The sequence below is a fragment of the Chrysemys picta genome, chromosome 10, assembly GCF_011386835.1.
Source record: "Chrysemys picta bellii isolate R12L10 chromosome 10, ASM1138683v2, whole genome shotgun sequence".
NCBI classification, from domain to species: domain Eukaryota; kingdom Metazoa; phylum Chordata; order Testudines; family Emydidae; genus Chrysemys; species Chrysemys picta.
The window spans coordinates 20,345,458-20,364,416 of NC_088800.1; the positions used below are offsets into that span (position 1 = coordinate 20,345,458).

The 18,959-nt window shown below is 43.0% G+C and overlaps 1 protein-coding gene and 1 long non-coding RNA gene across 8 annotated transcripts in view; one reads left to right on the forward strand and one right to left on the reverse strand.

The window, feature by feature from the left end:
• Positions 1–11,861: 11,861 nt before the first annotated feature.
• Positions 11,862–12,928, reverse strand: LOC135973918 (uncharacterized). Its single transcript, XR_010590992.1, has 3 exons — positions 12,864–12,928; positions 12,195–12,232; positions 11,862–11,929 (listed from the first exon to the last, which is right to left on the reverse strand). It is a non-coding gene; the product is annotated as an uncharacterized LOC135973918 (long non-coding RNA).
• A 3,081-nt stretch (positions 12,929–16,009) lies between these two features.
• The window catches only part of FBN1 (fibrillin 1), a 215,640-nt gene continuing 212,690 nt past the window's right edge, over positions 16,010–18,959 (forward strand). For 6 of the 7 annotated variants that reach the window (XR_010590988.1, XR_010590987.1, XR_010590990.1 and 3 more), the window contains exons 1-2: positions 16,010–16,144; positions 16,690–16,975. Coding sequence is in view for 2 of the 7 variants with exons in the window: in XM_005304018.5 (XP_005304075.2) it covers positions 16,800–16,975 (176 nt within the window). In the remaining 5 variants the exon portion in view is untranslated. Of the gene's footprint in view, positions 16,419–16,689; positions 16,976–18,959 lie in introns of all 7 variants that reach the window. The other variant, XM_024101226.3, reaches the window with a different exon arrangement.

Here is an 18,959-nt window from a genome sequence, read left to right on the forward strand (position 1 = left end):
ATGCCTAATAACCACTTCACCAAAAGGACGCCTTTGCTAACAGTTCAACACTCCTGCACCTGTAATTGAGGTGTGAAAGCTCCCCGCATATTTTGGTGAAACTCCTATCATGTTTTCCACCAAAACCCAGGAAAGAATGGACTTTATGTCCCTGATATTCCTAAAGTAGGAATGAATAGGGGAGGGAAGGAAAATAAGCCTTAAAAATCCATCCAACCCTTCTAACCAAGTCCTAAAGAAGCAAAATAAAAAGCACAATGCAGATTACTACGGATTTTTTGAGATCCTATTTCAATGCAAAAGAAAACCATTTCTTCCTGATGGCTGTGTGTAGCAACACCATATGTATCAGGGTGTGTCTACATCAGAATCTTAAAGTAATAATAAATAACCACTATTGCTACAACCAGTTCAGCCCCACTGCTGGCAGCAAGAGGGGATGGGGATGGAATCAGTGTCGCAGGGGCTTCAGGCACCTGTTAGCTTTTTAAGCACAGTGTCAGCTTACTGCTGAGAGTAGCTCCACGCAACATGGTGCTTAGAACACAGCCAGATGCCAGCACTTTGTTTACATTAGCGTGCTCGCTGTTGCTACCGCCAGATAGAGCTAAACTGATGGTAGCACCAATAGGAAATTTTTGCTAAAATTTCCCAGTGTTTGCCGTGGCCACTGAAACTCTCATTCCTTCTTGCGGTTTCAGAGGAGCCAGACTGTAGACAGCAACTATCCTAGCAACCCCTCAAAGCCTCTGTGTTCTTGGATTCCACACACAACAGGTGGGGAAAACAGAGTTTTAAAATGCTCATGCAATTGTTTTCACTGTATAATGTGCCTTTGTAAGCACTGCACCAAAGGTGAATATGTTAAGAGAAATCTAAAAACATATTTACGTTCAACGATCCGATTTCCTTGAACCATCCAATGGCTGATGTGGTGATGAGGAAAACTGTAACTTTACTATTACAGGGAATAATACTACACACAACTGACAATATTGCTTACGTAAAAGTGCTTCCTCTATTGTTATTCCTTTGCTGCTAATCATTCTGGGCACAGTGCAGGGCTGCTGGAAGGGAGAGGCAGATCTGGGTGTTCCTTTTGATTTTAATTGCATGTTAATGGTATAAGTGGCGCATTGTACAAGACATCTCAGTAGTACCATCATTTAACACCGGTAGTGACCATCGCTTGTTCAGAGCACGGCTCAACTTCAATGAAAAGGTGGAGAAGAAAGCGCTACAGATGGCAAATCAGAGACAGCGGCCAAAAATATTCGATGAGGCAATCTTGAAAGCGAACATTTCCAAGGAAGACTGGAGTCTTATAGATAGCTGCAATGAGGATTATAAAAACGTCACTGATAAATTGAGGCAATGCGTGAAATTAGCTGAGAAATAAAGACCAAAAAGAGCAAAGGGAAGAATCTCTAAGGAAACGTGGAACTTGCTAGAGAAGTGGAGGAATATGAAGCAAAATGATAGTGACAAACTGGAGTACTCCCTCCTCTGCAAATTGATAAGAAGACAACTAAAGGAGGACTTTGAGAAGTACCAAAATGAAAGGCTCTTAAAGACGGCTGAAGATCGAAGAAGCCTCAAAATTTCAGCACAATGGACCATATTTTCACTATAAACCAGCTATTGGAACACTCAAGGGAATACAAATTCCCTTTATGTATTGCCTTCATCACCTATGAAAAAGCATTCAAGAGCATAGAGATCAGTTCAGTGTTGAAAGCTTTTGCAGAACAGGGCATCGACATAAATTATATCAAACTATTAAAGGAAGCAAATTCTGAGTGCACTACAGATATAACTTTATTTGATGCCCCCCTTCACATCTCAGTTAAGAAAGATGTGAAACAAGGAGACACTGTTTCACCGAAACTCTCTTCACAGCCTACCTCAAAATGGTAATGAGGTGGATGAATTGGAAGGGTGGAATCAACATCAACGGAGAATAGTTAAACCATCTCAGATTCATGGACAATATTGTGTTGATCGCTGAAAATACTATCAAACTACAGAAAATGCGAGAACTCAACATAAAAAGCAGGCAGGTGGGACTGAAAATGAACTGCTCCAAAACAAAATTTATGCAGTCTGATACCTTGCCAAAAGCCCAAATAACAGTCAAGGGAGAACATATAGAAGAAGTTGAGCAATATGTCTATTTGGGCCAAGAAATTAACATGCACCACGATCTGAAAGGTGAGCTCTCGTGAAAAAAGAAAGCGGCTGGTGCACATTCAATTCTATCAAGGATGTCCTCCAAGGAAAAATCAACAAGGCAACACGTGCCAGCCTCTTCAACTCATCAGTACTGCCAGCCGTGTTGTACAGCAGTGAACCATCGGCACTGATGAAGACAGAGCAGCAGCAACTGTCTGTCACAGAGAGGGCGATGGAAAGAAGAATTCTGGGAATTTCAATCTGCAACTGAGTCCCCAATGAAGTGATCAGACAGCAGAGTGGAGTGCAGGACATCATTGTTGAGAGCAGGCAAAGTAAGATGCGATGGGCTGGGCATATAGCGAGGCTCACTGACAATCAATGGACTGCAGCTATCGCTGAGTGGTACCCACAGGAACTGAAAGGACCACTCGGCCAACCTCCAAAGAGATGGGAAGATTTTATCGTGAAAAGACCTAGCCGCACATGGAGAAGGAAGGCCAGGATATGAGAAGAATGGAAGCCGTGTAGTGATCAGCGCAATCTTACGAGGGCTGAAGGACCGCTCAATCAAGGTGATCAAGGTTAATGGTAGCTGAGCAGTGCACACGCTGGGTTTGAGAATTTTGTTGACATTTTAAATTTAAAAAAAAAAAGTATTTAAACTTTTTGTGTTTGAAGGGCTGTCTGAAGTCAGTAAAAGCTAGAAAAAGAACAGACGGCCCAAAGTCTCTCCTTTAACTCATCTGTTTGTGCCTAGGCCTTGTATGGAGCCAAATAACCAGCACCCTGGCAGGGGCTGCCTCTTACAATATGCCTAGTGCCCCTAGTGTTTCTTGGTGACACTAGATGTTAATACACGTAAATAAAATAAATAGATATATCTTCATATATTTATTTATCTCATAGAACTGGAAGGGACCCTGAAAGGTCATTGAGTCCAGCTCCTTGCCTTTACTAGCAGGACCAAGTACTGATTTTTGCCCCAGATCCCCAAGTGGCTCCCTCAAGGATTGAACTCACAACCCTGGGTTTAGCAGGCCAATGCTCAAACCACTGAGCTATCCCTCCTCCCATGTACTAATGCCATAAGCTGTTCAGTGTGTCCTCTACTGTAGGAATCTGCCAACTGTAGAATGCATTTTGCCTCTCATCTTAAGAATCAGTAACATAATCTCTGCCTGCTGCTGCTGGCTAGCATTTTGTTGAGAGCAACACGTGCTGGTCAACTCAGGGGTTGGGGCTAAACAGCCCCCTGAACTGCAGACCCACACATCTTTGTGGATGTGATGTGCAATCTAGCACGCTTGCTGGCGTAGCTTGCAGCACTCTTCGGTGCTAGCTGCTGCCCTGTTGCTTGCATGGGTGAAGAATGCCCATTTTCTGGCCCAGTCCTGGCACAACAATGCAGCAGAGGGCAGGATTTAGCTCCAAACATGATACAATAACTCTGTCCTGGGGGATGAGAGTGATTAAGCGTGTGGCTAAACTTCCTGTATCATGTGCCTTAGTTGAAGCCATAAACCAATAAATAAAATGATTTGTACCACACTATAGACCTATAGCTATTGGGAGAAAAAAATGTTTAGACTTGTGAAACAAACCAACCAAAGCAGGGCAAATAGGAGTTACCACTAGAGCCACTTTACATTTATCTTGCTGTGCTATCCTTGACAAAAACCATGCACTGTCAGATTTTTGTTCTCTTTCCTATGAATACTGCAGCAAAGTAACAGGGGATTCCTTTGGTTGGTTTGTGTGTGGCTGTTTGTCTTTAACGATGATAAAGAACTAAAACATGAAAATGTTGGCGCCACCGTTCTAGAGTAGGCCTTTTGGACTCTAATAGCGAGGCACATATTTTAGTACCTATTAAACTTTCAAAATCTGAGTTAGTCCATTGACCCATAGGTCTCAAGTAAACAAGCAGCTTGACCCACGTGCTAATTTGGAAAACTCATTATTTACCAGCTAAATTGCAGCAGCTTCAAAGGAGGAATAAGTATCTTGCATATAAGAAGCTGTGTGAAGAGTTATCTGGGTATTTGTTTTAATGTACATTTTCATCCTCTTAGAGTCTAAGACTTAGACCATGGGTTCCCAGTCAGGGGTGTTGTAACCATATAATTAAATAGGACAGGGAACCCCACTAGGTGGGAAATGATTCTTGGGTTGGGGGTCAAGGTATGGAAAAGTTTTGAGAACCACTAGCCTAGACCATAAATGTCCAGAAAGCGAGGACCGATCTGTTCGTTGGCCAAAGAGTACCCCACTTCTGTGCTAGGACATTTCTAATTCTCCCGAATGCACTAGCCTCAATCTGAAGTCATTTTCAGGAGCACCTCGGCTGTAAGATAAAAAGGCCGTGTAGGGTAAGGGACTCCATAATGAAGATAGGGGATGATCCAAAGCCCATTGAAGTCAATGGAAAGACTTTCATTGACCTTAGTGATCTTTGTATTAAGCCCTTAATGCCCAGTGAATCCTTTCACAGCCACTGAAGAGTGGGAAATTCTGCTATCTCTACATTTTATTGTAATCTGAGTGCAGATTGCAGCCTCTCAATGTTCCTCTCAACTTGAAGGGGCACCCACCGATTCAATTTATTTATAATCTCCACCTTTCCATTAATAAATTAGGCTTCCTTTTCCTGATGGCTTTACTCCTGAGGGACAGGAGTGGGAAAAGTCTGCTGTGCTATATATTCAAAAATGTTTTTCCCTTTCAGGCATCTCCTGCCCATGAGTATTTTTCCTTGGCTCTCCCTTATGGGTGTCGGATGACACTTCCTCTGTTGACTGTGTGCCTGCTCAACCTCTGTTCTTAGTTGTCTGAAGTAATGTGGTATTTTTTTTGGTATGGACAAGAGTTCACGAAGTTAAAAACTGTTTCAACACTTTTATTTACAATTCGTGAAGTGTCAGTCTATGAGATTAAAAAAAAAAATCAATACAACTGTAACTTCCCCCTGTGATGGGGTGCCCACCCTGCACAAGGCTGGAAGGGGTAAACTAGACCAATTTACCTATAGGCTGGACCTGGAGGAAAGTCAGGGAGTGCTAAGGCTTAATTTGCTGATGAAGTCCATCTGGGGGAGGAGCTGGGCTGGGCTTATAAAGCAACAGGAAGGGGGCTGCAGGAAGTAGGGTACGGTCACTCCAGGGGAAAGGGAGGTGTGTTTGGAAGCTACAGAGACAGGTAGCCTACAGTTATTCCCAGGGAGGAGGACATTTGGGCTGGCAAACCCAGAGGAGGGGGGAGAGCCAGAAGGTACAGAAGAGGCTCAGGGAAAGGCAGCAAAGTTCAGAAGGGACTAGAACTTGGCTGCTGACTAGAGGTTCCCTGAGTTGGAGCTTGGAGTAGAGGATGGGCCCAGGTTCCCTTACTGAGGGAGTGGCACTTGGGGCAGTGAATGGGAAGACTGCCCAAGATTGCTGAAGAAAGACTGATATTCTGGAAGGGGAAAACATATATAGTAACCTGGCCAGAGGGACAAGTCATGAAGAGCAAGCAGCAGCTCCTGGAGTGAGTGAGGAGCTGCAGATCAAGAGAGAGTGACAGAGAGACAGGGTACAATCGCAGGAAGGGGTGTTGGCTTCACAGAGCTAACCCCCCGAGCAGCCAGGAGGAAGTGTCATTCCCTCCCCCCCTCAACTAATATGAACACCAGACCTAGTGCTGGTGGTAATTTTCAATTAAAAATTTGTTTGTAAATCCAGTGTCCCCCAGACTGGAAGCGTTTGCATGTTAGAATTGTTTTTCCCCATTCAAACTACAATCTCCGAGTAATTTGCATCACAAATGTGTTATCAACAGTGAAAAATCTTGATATCAGCAATATGTTAAATAGAAATTAGTGTACAAACCATGTTACCCTAAAAAATATCCCCTGTAAGCCTAGATATTCTAGTATATTTCTAATTCATCTCAAATCTGCATGTAGCAAAAACATGTGCTTTATCTCGCACTACTAACTGTTTCAGGATCAGTATTTGGAACCCAATCCCTTTTGCCTTACCCATTTACTTCAATAAGCCTACTTGTGCAAGTAATATAATGTTTCAGTCCTGACTCCAATTGTTATTTCCTCTCTTTCTTTCCTGTGTGCAACTGCAGTATTTTCATGATCAGAGTATCCACACCTTTCATGCCAGTATTCTCAGTATTTTGAGCCCTGCACCTCACAATGTAAGGATGCAGAATACTAAAATATATGTATTGTATAATAAAGCTAGAACATGTTTTCTAGCACTCTGCAAAGAGTTCTTATAATCTCCAGTGCAGTTTGAGGCAATTAATGATTTCTGAGGACTGACTAATGCCAAATCTGGATCTGATGAAAACCCCTTAATGAGAATCACCACTTGGCTATTTTAACTCGAAAATCAGCAGTTAAGGCAGACATGGAAAAATAATCCCCAAAGGGGTTTACACCCAGTAGAAGGTGACGGACTCCAAATCAGATTGTCTCACTTAGTTTAATCCAGTATCTAGAAAACCTGAGGAAATGAGGTCATACTTTGGAAACGGTTACTGAATAAGTGAAAGTGCAGACTCAGGCAGACCAGAGCTGTAGTGAACTATTCATCAGAGCTTTGAACTGTCTGGAGACTGACCACGGCCATGCACGAGTGCCATTGCCAAAGCCATGGCACTGATGCTTCTCATGTGAAAGGTTGGGCAGAGAAAGCACAATGTGTTCAGGGTCTAATCCCAGGTCTCTGTTAGCCATGTTGTTGTTTAGACTATGTCAGTGGGGAAACTCCCATTGAACTGCAACATCTCATTGCCAGAGGAATGCTGGGATAGAATATCTCAGCAGAGACGCCCAATCCCACTGCTGACACAATGTTGTAAGGAATGTAGGGCCTGATCCTACAGTCATTACTCAGGTCAGGGAGGAGTTTTGCAGGAGGGAGAGCTGCAGGAACACACTAGTAGATGCCGACTTTCAGCAATTTGGAATGTAAACATTGTAGCTGAAAAGGAAGCTGCATCCATTTTGCTCAGCACTTCAGTCTGAAAGCTCACCCAGTGATAGGTATGGCAATTTACTTTTGCTTTTGAACCTAGTGATGGTTGTCATTATGCACAATGTCATTTGAGACAGCAAAGGAGTCCAAAGTAAGATCCTCCCAGTGATCTATTATTTGGCTTCAGCACTGGCTTAAATTCAGTGGGCTGATCTGCAGACTTTACTCAGCCAGTATTCCCATTTCAGTCCATAGGAGTTATGCTTGAGTGGTGACTGGAGGCCCAGGAAGAACATGCCATGAATGTTTTTTTTTTTTATGTTTTACATAGTTCTCAAACCTGCATTTAATTTTTTTACATCTAAATCAAAGAAACAGAATTTCTCTTGCAACCACTGGCTTATCTACATACCTATATAATGGTAGATACGTTTCCTTAAGTACATTACACTGTATTGGAAATATGTTAAGCCACCGTCAAAGGTTGGACATTGCCTTTCAAAGCCTTCCCCTGCATCCCTGCTAGGAGAGACTTTTATTTTTATTTAGTTGTATGACATTTGACAACAGTCATGCAGAAAACTAGGTCAAACGCCACCTTCCCTGGGGGCCAGAAGTATCAGAAAAGCCCCAGTAGCTGGTGGTTTTCTGACTCATTAATAATCTTTTGCATAGGGGCCCTCATGAATAACTATGTTGGTGTTAATAGGGGCTTGGATTACATCTCCATCCACTAAAAGATGATAATCTCATTCCCCTTTTCTCAGGAGGGTGAAGATTAATTGTAAAATTGACCTATCTTAGAAAAAGGAAAAAACACTAAAGTGTTAATGGACAACCCCTAAAAATAACAAAAACGTAGAGAAAGGTGTTTCAATTTGGGCATCTCTTTTTTTTCCTGTTGCTTTTCTTTGTCATCCTGACTTATGAAGCCAGGTGTATTAGAGGATCAAGCACATCTGTTTCCTTCTTGCCCAAATTGTCTCCTGTTTTCAGTGTGGAGCCATCAGACTCTCAATTCTGTAAATCTAAAGGCTTGTTTTATTGGAAGGGATACTAGACTACAAATCCTGCAAGCATTTCACCTTCCACAGGAAGTAATAGCAGAGGAGAGAGATTTTTTTAAGCCTGTACAAAGTGTAACAGCTCCATGGTCAGCCAGGATTTTGCGGTTACAAGCTGGAATAGAACTAGGGGCCTGTGTGTGCTTTTGGATAAGGACCAGAAAGTGTGAACTAGAGGATAATCTTCTTTAGTTTTTGCTGTATTACTGTGGGATGCACAGCACACCCCTTAAGAGGTTTGACATTGTGTCATTTCATCCTCCTTCATCTTTACCAACTCAGCTGAGAGATGAAAACTTCAAACCAAAATGAAAACTCAGAAGAAAACCACAAGCAAAGATTAAATAGAAATCTGTGGCCCCAGAGCCATGTCCCTGAGGAGTTGTCCCCGAAACTCATCCATAACATATCTTCTTGTGTCTAGTTATTACAGATGATCTGATCATACACTGTCAGGAAAAAGGGTGGTTTATTGGTGAGTTTCAAAATGTGCTCTGGCTTTTGTAGATTTAAACCAACCACTTGATCTAACTTTACATTCAGGCAAAACCTGTATTATTACTATTTGTGCTTCTAGAATACTTACATTTTAAAAAAAAATCTTTCCCACACTATTTGTTTTCATTGGCATAATCAAGGTTTCCTTGACTAACTAAGAAATATGTAGCCAATTGAACTAAGATATCCAGACCTTTTCAAAAGCATGAACATATTATTTCTCTTCATGTCGGTTGAAACAGATTAACAAAATTTACAGATCTAAATATTCACTTACTGCGGAAGTTCAGGTAGTTGCATTTAAAAAAAAATACAGCTAGCTAGCTAGAGACTAGTACTTAATTATGTCCTATTAGATAGTTTCTTTGTTTATCACAAATAAAAAACATTTCAGTATAAAGTGTGAACATTTTTTAAATCAATATTTGGCTCTACAAGAGGGAGAGAGATTTTTTTTTTATGCTGGAACAAAATCAACTGTCTGAGCAGTAAAAGTTCAAATGGAGGGAAAGACAGTGCAAAGAGACTAAGCACTTCTGAACCACCAATATTCCAAACCAAAAGTCTGCTATGTGTCTTCATGAGAAGTGTGCAGCAGGGTAAACTGGGGTATTTGTCTGGAGGTAAGCTATATACAGTGAGCATTGATGAGCAATTTAATTGTCTTTTAGGCAAATTATGAGACCATCCTAGATTTACAGGTCCACTCCAAGAGAGTTTAATATCAAGAAAAACAGAATAATTACCAATGAGAATCCTAAAGACATATTCCTGTTAATATACACTATAAAACACAATTATAGATGGGTTTTTTAAGTTAACTACATAGCAGTCTGAGCAAAAGAATCTGTCAGACTTAGCCAGTGTAAGTGAAAAGAAAAAAAAATCAGCAAGTCAGTTCCAGACACACAGACTCCTAACAGAACTAAAATGGAATTACAATTGTGTTTACTTGGAGAGGTAGCTTGGTACAACTGGCAGGGAGGAATGATTTTATTATTATTTTAATAACTCAGCCACTTTATAAAATGAACTGAACCATTTATGTATAACTGTTGATTTGTGCTATGGTAGAGGTTAGAGGCCCCAGCAGTATTGTGTTAGGCACTGTACAAACATACAGCAAAGAGATGGTCCCTGCTTCAGAGAGTTTACAATCTAAGTAGTAGTGGAGAACAAGCAGACACTAAGGAAATTATGCTGATGAGCAAAGAGATGCCTCCAAAGCAGGGGGTGGTGGCTGTAAGCGTGTCTTTTATTAAAGATGCAGTCCTGACCTTTGCAAAAATAATTTCCACTCTTAGGTTTATATCGGATCTATCACTCTTACTGTTTTCCTAGATGCCAGAGGCAGCACACGTCTCCCCCACCCCAAACCTATGACTGACCCAATCAGCTGCCACTGTTCCTTCTTACTGTGGACCCTGCCACCATAACCCACACCACTGTTACCTGCAATGCACTCTACTTGGGGTTACTCTTGAAAATCATCTGGAACATTTTCTTGAGGGAAGTAAGTTGTCATGCGCATGCAATACTGGTGTTACCAAACCTGCTGTGATTACTGGTTTATTTCTGGGTGCAGTTCAAGGTGTTGGTTATGGTCTAAAAAATCCTCAAAGGTCTGGATCTCTGTTATCCAAGAGATCAGGTCTTCCCTGTGGCCTGTCCTGGTAGCAGAGAGATGCTGGATGATTCCTGCTGTCTGTTCTTGGAGTGAAATACTTCTGAATGGATGACAGGGCATCATAGTTGGAAGGCCTAGGAAACTCTTCCTTCTAGATGTGTTCTAGAGTCCAGGTTTGGTAAGCTTCATGTGGCTGTGCCAGAGTTATCCATTTTGTAGATCTCTGGTTGCTAGTAAGGATCAATCAATTTAGTAGCATAGAAAAGAAGTTCTGTTAAGTCTTTTGATTTGGAGAAGATACTAGTTATTGGTTGGCTTTTTTTAAAGGATCTAAAATGCCCAGATAGATGCCATTATAAATCTGTAAACAAATCAAATAAATATTCCCCCTTAGTATGTATAAGCTGATGGTCTTTAAAAATGCCATACACCAAATATTGACCTCCATATTTCCTAATATTAATTGATGGGTAGCTTATGTGTCGTGTAACATTACCTCATTTACTGTAATCTACATTTCTCTAACCATGCAAGATACCAAATAAGACATCATAAATGTCTCATCAGATAGCAGTCATCAGATTCTAATTAACCTGTTATGCAGGCTAGATAACTTTTCAGAAGCTGAACCTGGAGCATGAAAATCATAAGAGAAAATCTGAGTCCAAATGAATGTTTATAAGTGCCTCATTAAGGTAATAGTTTTCATGACTTGTTACCTTTTGTGTTTACTTGCAAATACTCGTTTGCGTCTTTTTCATTATAAACCTCATTTTCTAACAGCAGTTTTTGCAACAATATAGTTTAAAAGCACTCTGCTTCCAGAGTCACTTTGGTAAATGTGTAGATTTCACTATACATAGAGCAAGACCAAAGTAAGGGAACCAAAGATGACTGCCCCATTACACACATTTGATCTGTATTCTTCTGTAGTAGCAAGAACTCCGCTACTGCACCACCACCACCACCCCCATCTAAACTTTCCTTTTTAAAATAAGTTTGTCATTACAAAAGGAGTGCAAAATCCCTTGCACTGCGCTGTCTCTTCACTTGAGCAGTTACATATATATATTTCTGTTTCACAGGATAGTGTTGGGTGGGGGAGGGAATCTGAACGAACAGCTTTGAAGAAATTACTTTCCTTTTTATCCCCAGAATGGGTTCAGTATGAGTGGCATCAATGCCAGCTTTTCCCCCACTGCCTCATGAGTGTGCTGAAAACCAAACTAGCATTTCTAGAAGTGTAAATGTTTTTCAGCCTCCATGCTATTCATTCCTTGGAAGGACTATCTTCTGAAAGTGCCAACAAGGTACAAATTGGTGACTTGATCCTTATTGTACATAAACAACTTCTTTCACACAGCCATTGAATGGTAGTGATAAGTTTTGGGTCACTACCAACCTGGGCCAGAATCAGACCAATGATCTACAATAAAGTGCAGTGCTCTGTATCCCATTGCCCAGCCAGCCAGTCATAATATTTATCAATGTATATCTGTATTTTACCTGTCCATTGGGACTTCACACCCTTCCTGTAAATCCAGCCTACCTTGCCAGTACATCCTTCTTTTTTTGGTTGTACCCTCTTGGGAGATCTGAATTGCAAGGTGTAAGGGATTTATTAAATATCAAAATGGCCTGGAAGAAAACATAAAATCACCACCGATAAAGTTTGCAGATGACACAAATTTGGGGGGGGGGGTGAGGGGGGAGTTGGTGGTAAATAATGACAAGGGCCAAGTGACTGATTCAGAGCAATTGGATCACTTAGTAAACTGGGTGCAAGCAAACAATGCATGTTTTAATATGGCTAAATGTAAATATAAACATTTAGGAACAAATAACGTAGGCCATACTTACAGGATGGGGGACTCTATCCAGGGAAGCAGGCAGTGACTCTGAAAAAGAGTTGAGGGTTGTGGTGGATAATCTTCTGAACATGAGCTCCCAGTGTGATGCTAGCCAAAAGCGCTAATGCAATCCTGGGGTGCATGAACAGGGGAATCTCAAGTAGGAGCAGAGAGGTTATTTTACCTCTATTTTTGGCACTGGGGTGACTGCCACTGGAATACTGTTCCTAGTTCCAGTGCCTACAATTCAAAAGGGTGTTGATAAATTGGAGGGATTCAGGGAAGAGCCACAAAAATAATTGAGCTCTGTTAGCTTATCCAAGAGAAGGTTAAGGCATGTTTTGATTACTGTCTACAAGTATTTACAAGGGGAACAAATATTTAATAATGGACTCTTCTTTCTAGCAAAGAAAGATGAAACACAATCCAATGGCTAAAAGTTGAAGCTAGACAAATTCAGTCTGGAAATAATGCCTAAATTTTTAATGGTGAAAGTAACCATTACAAGCACTGTGGTAGATTCTCCATCACTAACAAATGTTAAAGATTGGATGTTTGTCCAAAAGATATGCTCCAGGAATTATTTTTGGGGAACTGTAAGGAGGCCAGACTAGATGATCACAATTGTCCCTTCTGCCCTTGGAATCTATAGTTCTATGAATCTATGAAAAATGTTTACCTTTTGGAATATGGTCGCTTCTGTGTGCTTGTTGGTCCAGTTACTGTTAACTGATTAGTTATGCTGGAATGGTGAAAATGAAATTAGGGGGGGTACAAATATAAAGTTAATTGATCCCCTTAATTAAAATTCTACCAAAATAATTGATTGGAATGCAGTTTCTATTGAGTAAGCAAAAGATACTGCATTTGTTTGGATGGCTTAAAGCAAAATGGTCCCACATACTTTATTTAAAAGGATAAACTGTGTTTAATAAAATATAAAGAACTGCTGTAAAAAGAGATTTCAGCTCCTTATAGTCATTTCAAGTGATGTCCATCATGTGTTTTTCCTACATTAGATTAGAGTTGTAAGCACAGTATGTAAGATATGCAGTATGTAACCATACAGAGTTTTGCATTATTCTAATAATGTACTTATGGCACCAGACGTAGCATGCATTTACCTAATGCATACTTTGCACAGGGTGGCATACGTGAGGGTGGTTAGCTACTTGCTGTAAGGTTGTACATTGTCCAAAATCAAACAGGTCAGTACTGTAATTAAGCTATCCTATATATCAGAACGTCTACACTTACAAAACACAACTGAAAGCAAAGCCTTTGAAAGACCATTTTTATAATGTAGGACCATTTACAATGGAATAGCTGGTTGAAACTGACAACCTGGAATATTTTCAGGTTTGAAAATCTAACGTGTCTGTCAAAATACTTATTAGCAAGGAGATGAATATATTCATATTTATTGTCTTCACACTCAGGCCTCGTCTACGCTACAGGGGAAATTCGATCTAAGCTATGCAATTTGAGTTGTGTGAATAGCGTAACTCAAATGGACATAGCTTAGATCTACTTACTGTGTGGTCCACGCTACGTGCTGTCAACAGGAGACGCTCTCCCGTCGACTCCCGCTACTCTTCTTGATCCGGTGGAGTGCAGGAGTTGAGGGGAGACCAATCTGCGGTCGATTTAGCGGGTCTTCACTAGACCCATTAAATTGACTGCCGATGCATCGATCGCTGCTTGTCGATTCCCTGGTAAGTGTAGAAAAGCCCTAAGATGCTTGTGTGCTTTCAGTTGTGTTTTGTAAGTACAGACGTTTTGATATATAGGATAGCTTAATTACAGTACTGACCTGTTTGATTATGGACAATGAAATGAACCCCAAAAAGCATAAATAGAGGCTCCAGTGGATTAGGGAGGGGGAGTGAGATTAGGTTTTGTTTTGCAAGGTGATTTACAAAAACTGAAGTAATAAAAGTAACTACAGGAGCATGAATGGACACTATAGACCTTACCAACCAGAGACCTGGCTACAAAAGTGCTACGCAGCCAGAGCTATTAAAATTAAAGGGGAGACTGACTTCTGTTACTCTTTTAGGCCCTGATCTAAAGTTCACTGAAGTCAATGGAAGTCTTTCTGTTCCCTATGGCTGGCTCTAGATCGGGTCTATCAGGTGCAAGTTGTTAACATCCACACTTTCTATCAAAAGGGTATAATTCCATTTTTAGAACATCAGTGGGAGCTGTGCATCATATTATAAACATAAGCAGCTACTTGAGAAGTGAGTTCCTAGAGGATTCTTACTCCTCTTAGAATGCAGCAGAACGTGTGCAGATCTTCTTTCTCATTTTAGTGATTTTTCCATAGGCAGTTTGATTTATCGGTTAGTGGTATGGTTCTCTGTGCCACACATCATCATAGCATAAGATTATTTACGTTGTATAATGATCTGGTCTCCTTGTCTCTGGATTTCCCACTGCATTCTATCTTCTTTATACCTATCTTTCAGTGCGTAAGCTCCCAAGAGCAGCAATTCTAGTTCTGCACCAAACCTGACATCCCGGGCTGAACAAGTACATACTGTAAAGCAGGCAACCAGAAATGCAAAGCACTAAAAATTAATCACACAGGCACCAGGCTTCTCCATTTTACAAGAAAAGATTGCTTAAAAATCAGCCGAGACTTAATTTGTTGCTTGTGGGCTGAAAAGAATAATTCTATCAAGGCCAAGATTGTGACACTTCCAAGTCTGGAAGAATGTGATATTGACTTTCCACAAAGAAAAAGCTTCTAGTTGTTGGCTTTACTGTTCTATTAATTAATTTTTTTAATCTTACTATCTGCTGCAGTTTTGGTCTCCTGGTTTGCCTTGTACTTCTGCACTTGGACTTGTGTATCTTCCAGTCAATAGTGAACTCTTTATTCATTATTCGGTAACCTCCAAGGTAAAGTCAACATCTCTGCTGTTTCCCTTATAAGGGAAACATAAATACCATTATGCTTTTAAGCCACTAAATCAGACTTAACCTGCTGCACCTCCAGGATACATGATTTCAGACAGAGGCTGAGGAATCCGCCTCTTTCAGTCTTGTTTTCTCCTAGCCATGGGTCCTGGAACAATTTTTTATAGTGGAGGTGCTGCTGCATATATTTGGTGTTCGTTATTACTACGTCAAGCCCTGGGGTGAAGCAGCACCACTGTCCCCACCTGCAGTTTTATAAATTGTTTTGCTGATCAGTCTAACCTTAAACTGATACAACCCAGCAAGAAAGTGATTTGGACACTTCAGAGTCCCAGTACCCGCCTGGGACCAGGCCCCATGACCTGATGGTACATTATCAGGCTGGGGCTTGGCTAAACGGGCAAGTCCTCTCCTCCTCATGCAGTTGTACTCAGGCCCGGTTAGGTACTGCAAGAACCTGATGCTTTCTCCAAGGCGTGGGGCCACCTAAGACACCTAACCCTGCAGGCCGGGTATCCCTCTCCGCCCTCAAGGCAGAGGGAAGAGCATCTGGGTCCTTCTGGCTTTTGGTCCTCTCTTTCCAGCGCGCAGGGAGGATGGGGCTAGGAGCTGCTGCTGGCCTCGGCCCACAGGGCATCCCCACCTTCCCTGCGGCTCCCTGGCTGCCCGCAGGCGTTCTTGGCGCAGGTGCCGCCCGCCCTCACGGGAGAGGTTCAGCTGCCGTCTAGGCTCCGGAGCCTGGCACCAAAGCGCGCCCCAGGAACCCGAGCCGCCGGGGGCGCGGCGCGGCGCCCGGGGCCGCCCCAGCCCGGCAGCTCCGCGGCCGGTCTCAGGAGCCGGGGTGGGGAGTGGGGAGGGGAGGCTGGCTGACCTGCCTCTCGCGAGACACAGCTGCGCGGACGGTACTTGAAGAGGAGGGGAGAAGGGAAGGAGGGGGCCGCCGGAGCAGCGGTGGGTGCAGCGGCCGCGGCTGGAACAGCAGCGGGAACAGCGGCGGCAGCAGCAGCAGCAGCCTCCGCAGAAGCAGCGGCTCCAGTGGGTGAAGGCAGCGGGTGGTTTGTTTGTTTTTCGGGTTGTGTTGCGGCTGGGCACGGGTGTCAGCGCCCGCCCCGTGCATGGCTCGCTCGCCCGGGCTGCCCCCAGCCTGACACCTCTCTCCTGCCGCCTTAGCCTCCCGGTTGTTGTGGTGCTGCTTTGCAAAGCCTGGCCAGTTCCATGCTTTGGAGACAGTCCCAGCCTCAGCAGCTGCAGCCGCCGCTCGGTGCGCTGGGCGGGCTGGGCAGCCCTTGCTGATGCTGTCGGAGGGAAGGTACGGGAACGGGAGGGATGGGGAGCCCCGGCAGCCGCCGTCGGAGAAGCCAGCCGGGAGTGAGGGGGGGCTATGCCGGGCTGCAGGCTGGGCGCCTGGGGAAGAGACAGGCTGCGCAGTGGCCGGGCTCCGGGCAAGGGCGAGCGGAGGAGCTGCGCATTGCGCGCCGTGGCGGCTCGCTCTGGCAGCTGGGGATGGGGGTGGTGTGGGGAATGGCTGAGGTCTCGCTCCGTGTCACTGAAAACCCTTCTCCTCTCCTCCCCTCTTGCAGCTGATCGGGAGTCGGTCGGCTGGGACCTGCGGATTTAGGCGGCTGGGGAGGAAGGAGAAGCCACTTGCAGCGCTCCGAGCCCAGGCGAGCCGGAGAAGGGAGGCGGCGCGATGTGGCTGGGTAGGCTGCTGAAGTTCGCCCTGGGATTTACAGTGATTTTATCTTCCTATACGAGCGAAGGTGCTGAAGGGAATTTGGAGGCTGATAACGTGAAGGAAACCAGAGCCAGCAGAGCCAAGAGGAGAGGACAAGGCGGAGGCGGAGGAGGACACGATGCGCTCAAAGGGTAATTGGATGGGGGGGAGGGACCACGGGGTGTTTGTACATAACAGAACCTGCTGCACCTTAAGGCTACAAGGGCAATTGCTGTGAAGTGGCACCATCCTTGGGACTTGTTAGTGTTTTCGCAGAGTCCAGTTCCCGCAGTGGGCTTCAGCGAAAGGGAGGTCAGAGAGCTTGGGACAAATTGGATTGTTACAGTAGAAGAAAAGCCACTGTTATTACCCAGCCTGGTGAGACCTAGTGCAGTTGGGATGGTACTTTCCTTGGAGCCCCTGAAGTTGTAAGGAGGCAAGGTCTGGCTGTCTCTGTTCTCTTATGTTTAGTGAGGGTTATACTTCCCCCAAATCAAGCTCTGAGTGTGGGGTAGTGGTAACTATTGATCTGCAACATCCTGCCCTCACCTATTAAATACAGTAACCGGGTGTGATCATGCTGACAAAAGCAGGAAAGTCCAAGCTAAGACTGCGGCTGAGATTCATGCTGCTCTGTCCTTAGCTTAGGGTGACCAGATGTCCCGATTTTATAGGGACAGTCCCGATTTTGGGGTCTTTTTCTTATATAGGCTCCCATTACCCCTCACCCTGTCCCGATTTTTCACATTTGCTGTCTGGTCACCCTAGCTGGTCCTAGATATACCATGTGCACTACACACCGAGCACAACAGGACTGGTAAGGATACGTTTTCAGCCTGATCCTGCATTCCCTGTGTACCCAAAACTTCCAGGAACTTTAGTGGGAGATTTGGATGAACCAGGATTGTACAATCCAGTCTTTGCTTTTTTGATAACTGTTAATTTTAACTCAAATTAAAGATTATTATATTTTAATGTTTTGTTGCTTGTTAATTTAATTTCTAGAAAAGAAAATAGAAAAAACCCAATCCCATTTCCCCTCCCCCCCCCCTTTTTAAAAATAATTAGGGCCAGTCTTTCATTCCTTGTTCACACAGGACTCCCATTGTTTGCCTAAAAAAGAATGCCCATAACGCCAACCCTTTCAGATCAATTATGGTCTGTCATGCCTATTTAGACCATTTTGTAATATGTATCATTGCTCATTTGGTACCATTATGGTCTGATGTATAAAATATGTACCATCCTCACAATGCCACTCTTCTGGAGCTGTTAATATCTAGTATTAGTAGCTATATTGGCATATGTCCTAAGTACTCTTAAGTGTAATAAAATCATGGTGAAATGTCATGGAGCAGGCTTAGTAGTTTATTTTCAGTATTAAAGATTTCAGCCTGTAAAACAAAATGTCTTTAAAAATGCTGAAACAACACATTTCAAAACTTAATTGTTTTGTTAAATGGGAAACCTCAGAATAATACCTCATCACTGTATGGGTGTGTAATGTGGATTCCTGCCCCATCACCAGGGCAAAATTCTCAACTGTTGAAAATAGAGTTTATATGAATGTTCTGATACAAGCCTAGCTATATTTATATTAGCAGGCACCACAAATGAGCTGAATCCTGCAGTCTTTAATCTGGGAAATATTTCTCTTGAAATCAATGGGAGTTTTGCGTGAGTGAGAAGTGCAAGATGGGCGCTTATATTTTTCTTTAGTTAATTATTTGCCTAATAAGGAAACATTATGGTTTTATTCTTAGAGGGTTAGATACATGGAATTCATTCTTTTACCAAATTATGCATATAATGATCATGACGTATATCTATATGTAAGTGTGCAATGTGGTAATTTTATAGTTCCTTGAGCGAGGAGGTGTCTCAGGTTACTTTATCCTTTCTGGGCATCATCTTGCAAAAAAACATACTCAAGTGATCAGTGTTTACTCATCCAAATAGTTTCAACAGCCTGGGTTTGCATGGTCAGGCCCTTTACTTCCAGGTGTCTTGTCACCAGAGAGATAGCTGGGCAGTGCACATTCTGGCACTTCTTACTTGGGCAAAACTGCTGTTGATGGCAAGGACTGCAAGCAAAGATTGCAAAGATAATTGTAAACAATAAAAGCTCTCAAAGGG